The sequence below is a fragment of the Hippopotamus amphibius genome, chromosome 7 (genome assembly GCF_030028045.1).
Source record: "Hippopotamus amphibius kiboko isolate mHipAmp2 chromosome 7, mHipAmp2.hap2, whole genome shotgun sequence".
Lineage (NCBI taxonomy): Eukaryota > Metazoa > Chordata > Mammalia > Artiodactyla > Hippopotamidae > Hippopotamus > Hippopotamus amphibius.
In genome coordinates, this window is record NC_080192.1 from 77,030,112 (window position 1) to 77,038,594 (window position 8,483).

At 40.0% G+C, this 8,483-nt stretch overlaps 1 protein-coding gene across 1 annotated transcript; it reads right to left on the reverse strand.

Annotated features, from left to right (window-relative positions):
* Positions 1-530: 530 nt before the first annotated feature.
* LYG2 (lysozyme g2) lies at positions 531-8,189 on the reverse strand. Its single transcript, XM_057740447.1, has 5 exons — positions 8,147-8,189; positions 4,066-4,206; positions 3,111-3,307; positions 1,945-2,083; positions 531-649 (listed from the first exon to the last, which is right to left on the reverse strand). The coding sequence occupies exons 1-5, from the start codon at positions 8,187-8,189 to the stop codon at positions 531-533; spliced, it is 639 nt and encodes a 212-aa protein (XP_057596430.1).
* Positions 8,190-8,483: the final 294 nt, after the last annotated feature.

Sequence of the window (8,483 nt, forward strand, 5' to 3'; positions counted from 1 at the left end):
AAGGACAAAGGCTCAGGTCAGGCTCTCTTCTTGTTAGCAATTCTGGTAAGACAGGGAGTTAGGTGGGCATTTAAATCATAGGCTAGGACTTCCCTGGTGGTCCAGTGGTTAAGATTCCATGCTTCCACTGCAGGGGGCATGGGTTTGATCCCTGGTCAGGGAACTAAGATCCCACATGTTATGCAGTGTGGCCAAAAAAAGAAAAGAAATCATGGGCTAAAACGAGGCCTTGCAGGAATATATAGACTTACTCTTAAGAATATAGTAAGAATATGTCAGTTACTATGATATTCACACTTACTGCACGATAATTATGCATATGTCTATACATATTTCATGGGAACCATAATGTGAACTGGGTGGATTTTCCTTTTTTTTGTGCTTCTTTTCATGAAGAAAAGTGGGAAATGAATTTTCTGTCATCAGTGCAACCATTCCTTTGCCAGTGTTGGGTACAACACAACCATATCAAACCCTCAAAGAGGGGCCATTTGAGCACCTGCCAACCTGGCCCACCCATGGAGCTTTGCCTAGAAGCTGTGTTTCTTATGGAATTTAGCTCGGGCTATAATATCATCGACGAAGACATTGTCTATGTCCGCGAGAGTGGCAATGGCTTCAGTTGCTGACTTGAAGGCTGAGAGACCACCTGAAATGAAACCAGAGGTTCAGATTAACTTTCAGCAGAAATAAGGTATGAGCATTCCCAAGATGTCAGCCCTCCAGGCAAATCTTCCAAAGCAGACAGTCCCAGGTCCTCTTTCCCCTTCCTCCCCTCCCCTCCCCTTTCCCTTTCCTCCAGTATCACTGAGAAAATTCCAGATCGCTGTCCTTCTCTCTCTCTTCTTCTAAAGTCTTTTGTTTTTCTTGCTGCAAAAGTCATACTTGCTTCTTATATAGTGCAGGCCTGGCAAAACTAGATCCCCAGCAAATCTTCAGTCTAAAAATGTTTGTAACATTCTCTCAGTCATTTAATAACTCACTCATTTATTCACTCACTCATTCATTCAATAATTTTTTTTAAGCACTCAGTGTGGCACAATGATGCCCAAGATATACTCATTCCTTTGCAGGCGTATGTGTGCAATTTGCATGTGTGTACATATGTGTATTACACCCTAGGAGGTTAGTCTTCAATAGTTACTTGTGTGGTTAACATAATTGTGCTCTGCTCAGATGTCTAGAGAAAAAGACCCCTGGTCCTGATCCCTGCCTTCAAGGACCTTGAAATAGAAAATATAAACTGTTTATTTGAAATTAAGGCCATAAAGTGTGGAAGGAGAGAGGTATATACATACCATGGGTCTATAGGAGGCAGACTTAATAAGAATTGGTGTGGTTGAATGTGAAGGGAGAAGAAACAAAAGAGCCTAAGAAAACAATCTGGTTTTTCTGGCTGGAATGACTGGATATATTATGGTGCCTTTCACAGAAACAGAAAATACAGAAGAAAAAGCAAATTTATAGTGGGAGGCTAGTGAGTTAATTCAGTCTGGGAGATGCTGAACCTGAGGGGGTCTGTGACTAGCCTAGCAGGAATCTCCACCTATGCGCATCATGGTACCTAAAGCCCTGGTGTCACTGAGGATGCTCACAGAGTAAAAATTTGTTCAAACAATTCAGAAAGTGTAACAGCTTCTTGCACTGGGGAAAAAACCCATCAGAGGAAGGCAAACATATTTTTTGAACAATTGCACTAACTCTCAAGGCATCATTCAATGGCTCAGTAACCACTGAGAGATGTAATAAGAACCCCAACATCTGGCAGAAGGGGAATGAAAGGCAGGAAGGAAGACCACTCCAAGGAACTCAGTGCTTCAGAGAGCACTAGGGCTCCTCCCAGGCCCACTGCTGACCCGATGGGCATAGGCCCAGGGAGGCCCAGGGTACACCCGGCCTTCTGGGCTCTCACTCACTGCTCTTCTAAACAAAGCACCAGCCTACCTTTGAAGTGTTGAGCCACACTCCACGTGGGGAATTTTTTCTGGATTGCCTTAATTCCGTCTGTGAGAATCCCAACAGCCTGCAAAAGGTGTTCTTTGCTGTCCCAGTTACCAACAGGACGATGGATTTCTTTATCAAGCTAGAAAATTCAGGTAAGAATGTCAGCACCTGGATGGAGAAACACATTTTTCTGCTGTCCTGATTTCTCCTCCTTATGTTCAAGGTCATAGACACTGGCCTCGCCCCTTTTCTTCATTCCCACAGAATCAATTCTAAAACTCCTTTCTTTCACAGAAGAGAGAGTCAGAGAAACAAAGTAAGATTTGGGAGAAGTGGATGTGGCATAGTTTTAGTTAAGCACTCAAATATATATAAAAACAAAAAGTTGTTTCAAAACAATTAATTAGCACCCAAAGTCTAGCTATTTGCAGTCAAAAATAATTTTTTTTCTAACTGATGAGGCTAGAAGTTTGGGTTTCTCAGACAATTTAAAATAAAGCCTGGGGGAGTTCCCTGGTGGTCCAGTGATTGGGACTTGGTGCTTTCACTGCCTGGGCCTGGGTTCAATCCCTGGTGGGGGAACTAAGATCCTGCAAGCCTCATGGTATGGCCAAAAACAGATACGTAGGTAGATAGATAGATGATTAGATAAATAGATAGATAGATAGATAGATAGATAGATAGATAGATAGATGATAGATAGATAGATAGATGATAGATAGATAGATAGATAGATAGATAGATAGATAGATAGATAGATAGATAATAGATAGATAGGATAAAGCCTGGAAGCAAATATCCCGATAATTTGTGTTCCCTTCCTCCAATTTGCCTAAGGAACAAGTTGGTTCAAGTAGGGTTTCATTATAATGTTTTGAACTACATGGATGAAATTTGCTATTTCATGAACCTCCTGGGGATACCTGTAATAGTGCCCTTTATGAGATTTTTCTCAATTTAAGTACATTGCATAGTATTAATTGCAAATTGTACTTATAAAACTCATAAGATACTTTAAAAAAAGATATCCAATAACTGGTATATCTTGACATGTTACAGAAATCCCAGTGGAAATTATGCAAGTACCACCTTGAAGCCTAGGATAAATGCAAATAATCTGTCAGGAAGGATGAAGTGGGGCTGATTGAAAGTTTCTAGCTGAGTACCTGCATCAAACCAAATTTAAGTCCTTTGTGGTCCCAGCCGTCTTGCAGGACGGTTCCACCATGGCTTTCTCTGGAGATGATGGCTGCAATGAGAGTGGGGTCCACGCAATACCTCAGCCCAACATCTTTGATCAGAATTTGGTAAGACTTCAAGGCCTTCAGATCCATCTCAGCAAACATTTCAGAACCGCGGATGCCTACATCAATAGAAAATATACTGTTTCCTCCACTCCAGAAGAGAACCCTTTTCCAAAGTTTAATAAGTTAGCCTCAGCTCCTGACTGCAGCCCACAGGCTTGGGACAACCATTTTAGGACATTTTTTGATCTCTAATCCCAGAAAGGTCCTCAGCCCCAGATGGATACCACTTCCACTTTCTTATTCTTCTGTTTTCTGCCACATTTGGTACATTGGGAAAAGTCTTGGACTAGAAGTCAGCCAACCTATGTTTGACACTGGTTCTGCCACTACCTAGCCCTGGACCCTTGGGAAGTCTCTCCTACTTGCTGAGCCTCTGATCTGTATATTGGGAAGGTAGGATTAGATTGACCTTGTAGTTGCTTTAGCGCTGACGTGCTAATACTGAGACAACATGAAGAAGACCTCAGAACAGAATTATGCAAAAGAGTAAGTACAGAGAGTCTTGCTTAAAATGCTCATGCTGTAATGTGAAGTACACACAACAACAAACAAAAAAAGCCAGAATTTGATGTTCTATTTAAGCAATCATTTCAATAAGTAGAAAAAAACCACATCCGGACCAGGTTTGGAAAGGATGAAGGGAAAATGAAAAGAAGCAGTTTGTTGGGTGGGTTGGGATTCTGTTTTCCTCTCATTTTTAATTTTGATATTATTGCTATGATAATGAACTTCTCGAAATTAAGCTGCTTCCTAAGAAAGAATCTGAAAATGATGAAAGGAGGCTAGCCAAATGCTTGCCCGGCTTTACACTCACCACAGGCAATCAACGTGGTGATATCACAGGCGGCACCAGAGGTCTCCATGGTCATCATGTCGCCGTAGCAGCCATGGTACAGGCGGGGATACAGGCGAGGGTTCATCAAGTGAGTGAAGGAGTGTGAGCCCCTAGAAGTGCCTGCGGGGCAGAATGATAAGTCACATGAAGCCTGCGAGAAAATACTGCTCAACTTGCTATCATGAACATCACTAAAACAACTGCAAAGCAATAGGCTTAGTCCTCCGCAAGACCCCCAGAATGACCCCCCCAGACAAAACAGAAGACTCCCCTTTCCCACTCCAACCTTAAAAAAATTTAATACAGCACTTAATTCTAAACATTGTGCAAAGTATTATGACAATTCTTATAGGTATCAAAAACATTTGCTGCAGTCTTGATCAGGATGAAAATTGCCACTAGAGTTTTGAGTTGTTTTTTTTTTTAAGATTTATTTGTTTATCTGGCTGTGTCAGCCAGATCTTAGCTGCAGCACTCGAGATCTTTTTTTTTCTTTAGTTGTGGCATGCGGGCTCCTAGTTGCAGCATGTGGAATCTAGTTCCCCGACCAGGGATCGAACCAGGGGTCCCCTGCATTGGGAGCTTGGAGTCTCAACTACTCGACAAACAGGGAAGTCTCATCAATAGAGTTTTTTTTTTTAAGTGTACAATTTGATATTTTTTCTTATTAGTAATGTATATATGGCAATCCCAATCTCCCCCACCAATAAAGTTTTAAGTGAAAAACTTAGAGAGAAATTTTAAGACACTTCTGACACAAATGCTTCCAGGAATGTAAACATCTGAATTAATAATGGCCTTTGCTTAGGAAGATAAGAAAGAAGGGAACCGTTAACTTAAAATAGTCATTTCAAATTATGCTGCTGTGAAGTTGAGTTTCTAACTAAGAAAATTGGAAATAAAATTTAACTTACCAGAAAAATTTAAGTTAAATCTATTCTTATTTTTTATTTTGTCATTATGAAGTGAGTTTCTATCCAATTCTATTTAGTAAAGGAGAAAAAAACTTTCCTATAGGTTGAAAAGTTTCTTCTAATAATTCTTAGGATTGATGACTTGTAGCTTAAGACCACAAATTATTGTTGTAAAAAATTGTATTTGTTAAAAAATGTGATGCAAAACCTATGGTGTTTCACTTAGTGTTGTGAATGGTGTTTTTTACTACCGAGGTGGATTTTACCCATTCTCCATAGGTCTAGTTCTGATTAACTTGACAGTATAAAGAGACTCTCTTAGAATCAGGCACACAACCAATGGAGCTCTTCCTTTTAAATATTTATCTTCAAAGGAAAACAAAGCGACTCTAAAGAACAACTCTTCAAAACTATGTAATTTTTTAAAAAGCGAAACTCATCAAAAGAAAAGTACAGGCATAATCTTCTCTCTTCATCTACAAATAGGCTAAAAAGGAATTTAAAAAGTGAACCAAAAATTCAGACAGTGAAACTATCAAGTAAACTCGGGATGCTAAGAAAGCCAATCTAGATTATAGAAGCAGCAGAAACCAGCAAAGCCCTTAACTTCTCTAAGCTGTGTGGATTCCCATGTAAGACAGAGGGCAGGACCATCACATGGACTCCCTCCTTGGCCCTTCATCTAGTATCTTGTGCCTACAGTGTGTGTGGGAAATGCATATGAGTGAATGAATGGACAGATTCCCATGACACAGATCACATGTAACATTGAAGCATGGGGTTTGGGATGAGGGTGCAGACAGAAAGCACATATCCTGAATCTGACCACCTCTTCACCACCTCTGCTACCACCATGGGCCAAACCCGCATCATTGCTGATCTGGATTACTGTAACAGCCTCCTAACTGACCTCCCCCTCATCTCTTGAAGTCTATTTTGGTGCCCTGTAAATATTTACATAGTTAAAGAAATTACATCAAATAGAAAAAGAGACATCCTAAGAAATGAAAACAAATAAACCTAACTCTATATTAAATTGAAAACTTAATTAGCAAATAGAAGACTATTTCAAATGACTTTAAAACATGTTAATGTAAGTATAGTTGACCCTTGAACAACATGGGTTTGAACTGCACCAGTTCACTTGGATATTTTCCAATAAATACTGTACTGTAGTACTACCTGAGCCCCGTTGGCTGAATCTGCGATTACAGAACCGAGGATAAGGAAGGCTGATGATAAGTTCTAGGAAGATTTCCCACTGTGCAGAGGGTCAGCATCTCTTATTTCCTGCATTGTTCAAGGGTCAACTGTATATACCACTAGTGGAATATATCCTATGAACATAAAAAAATCATAAGAAATCTTAAACTATATTAGTCTCATTAGCACAGTTATTTTGAAGCTGTTATAATATATAAGTAATCATATCAATGTCATTAGGAACCAGGAATGGCAAATTGTTGAAAATCATAGAAGCTGGATGATGGGTACCCGGGAGTTTATTATGCTATTCTTTCCCCATTTTGTTTGTTTTAAACTTTGTATAACAAAGTTGTGGGGTTTTTTTAAGTTACCTTATTGGAGAGACTTTCTTGTCTACTTATATTAAAAAGGCAACATACTCATACCTCATTTTTTTGTCTTCTGTCACCTCATTTTATTTTATTTATATCACTTATCACTACCTGGTATTTCTTCCCCCCTCCCTTCCTCCTCTCTCCCTCTCTCTCTCTGTCTCTCTGTCTCTCTGTCTCTCTCTCTCTGTCTGTCTGTCTCTCAATCTGCCTATTCCTCTCACTGGAACATTTTTTTCTCTGTCATATCCTCCTCAGCACCTAGAATAATACATGGCACCAAGTGGAAATTCAGTAAATACTTGCTGAATGGATAAACGGTTGGATAAATGAATGAATGAGAAATAAAAGAATTATCTAAATTATCTAGAGTAAGTATGCATATATGAACAGGTTCAGTTTCCTTTTACTGGGGAGGCAGCCTTTACTTTGTTCAATGTATGGCCTACAGGCCATAGGCATCAGTGTGGTCTGGGATGCCTGTTAAACATGCATTATCTCTGGGTCGGGTCTGGGCTCCTCATACTAAGCCCATTGAACCAGAATCTTTGAGTATAAGGCCAAAGAATCTGCACTGTAACCAGGATTCCCAGCTGACACTTATGCATACTGAAGTTTGGGGACCACTGCTTTAAGGTGCTTGGAGTATGACCGTGGACCTTATACTACTTGTGTTGGCATCATAAACACACAGGCCCTTTTTAATTACAGTCAACTTTCAGTTAAACACAGCTAGTGTGGCAGTCAATAATTAGTCTACCGGCTCTATAACTTTGCTCCCACCTCAAGTTAAAGAAAGAGTAAAAATTTTAAACTGTGTTCCCCTGCCTCGGACCATAAGTCACTGGAAATGATCACTTTTCAGTACCCTCACCTTTCCAAACTTAGAATTAAACATTTTGGAAACACTTCGTCTTCATCATCGCTCTGTTAATAAAGACAGCTTGAACATTGTTTACAATGGCCTTTCATTTTTTTTAGGCTGAAGTTTTTATCTTTTCTTATTCAAGGTCCCTTACCATCTCACCAGCCTGCCTTTCCAGTCTTCCTCTCCGTTCCAGTCACACTGACAGGCTTTGTGTATCTCACACACTCGTCATGTGTTTATGCCTCTGTGCTTTTACTAAAGTTATTGTTCCCATCTAGCAGGCTCCGCTCTTACTAAAACACAAAGCCTTCTTCCACTGTCATGTCTCCCCCAAAAGCCTTTTTGGTCTCAACATGCTGACTAGATATGAACTCTTTCTTCTAAACTCTTCCCAGACTAGTATTTTTTTTTTCTATCTACACTCATTTAATTCTTGTTTACTGCCTGGTGTGGACAGTTTTCTCTTCATATGTCTTCCTCCCAAAGCACTGTTCCATAAACTCCCCCTGATAACGCCTTCACCTGCTTGGCAAGCTTGACACTCTTAAATATAGAAATAAGCATCTGATTCATGTCCAGGCTGGTCAGGAGAGCCCACCCTGCCGTGACATGTAATCATCGCTCTTTCTGATTCATGACTGGGCTGTATGTTTTCATGGACACCTTGCAAACAATTGCTAAATTGGTAATCAATGACTTACCAATGAGGACAAAAAGGCCCCCAAACAGGACAACAGACAGCATGGTGGTGACTCTTATCCTACAGCACCTGTGGTGATTTGAAAGAGAAACTGGTTAATTTTAAAACGTGAAAGTTTCCTAAAGAAACTTGCTTTGATTAAAAAAAAAAAAAAAAAAAGTTTACATCATTTCCAATTCAGTGCCCTTTCTCCAGTTTCGAGATGTTGTTCTCATAGACTCATTGGATCAGTCTCTTTCCTAAGCACAGACTCCCAATTCATTTTAACCAATTTCATATTGGCATGAGCCCATGAACATCTTACATATGTTACCTACACACACCCACACACACACACG

Coding starts and splice junctions, on each gene's coding strand:
- LYG2 (XM_057740447.1), bottom strand. CDS start 8,189: ATGCTGTCTGTTGTCCTGTTTGGGGGCCTTTTTGTCCTCATTG. Junction 3,308..4,065: donor CACCACGTTGATTGCCTGTG/GTGAGTGTAAAG, acceptor CTATTGATGTAG/GCATCCGCGGTTCTGAAATG. Junction 2,084..3,110: donor TTAAATTTGGTTTGATGCAG/GTACTCAGCTAG, acceptor TGAATTTTCTAG/CTTGATAAAGAAATCCATCG.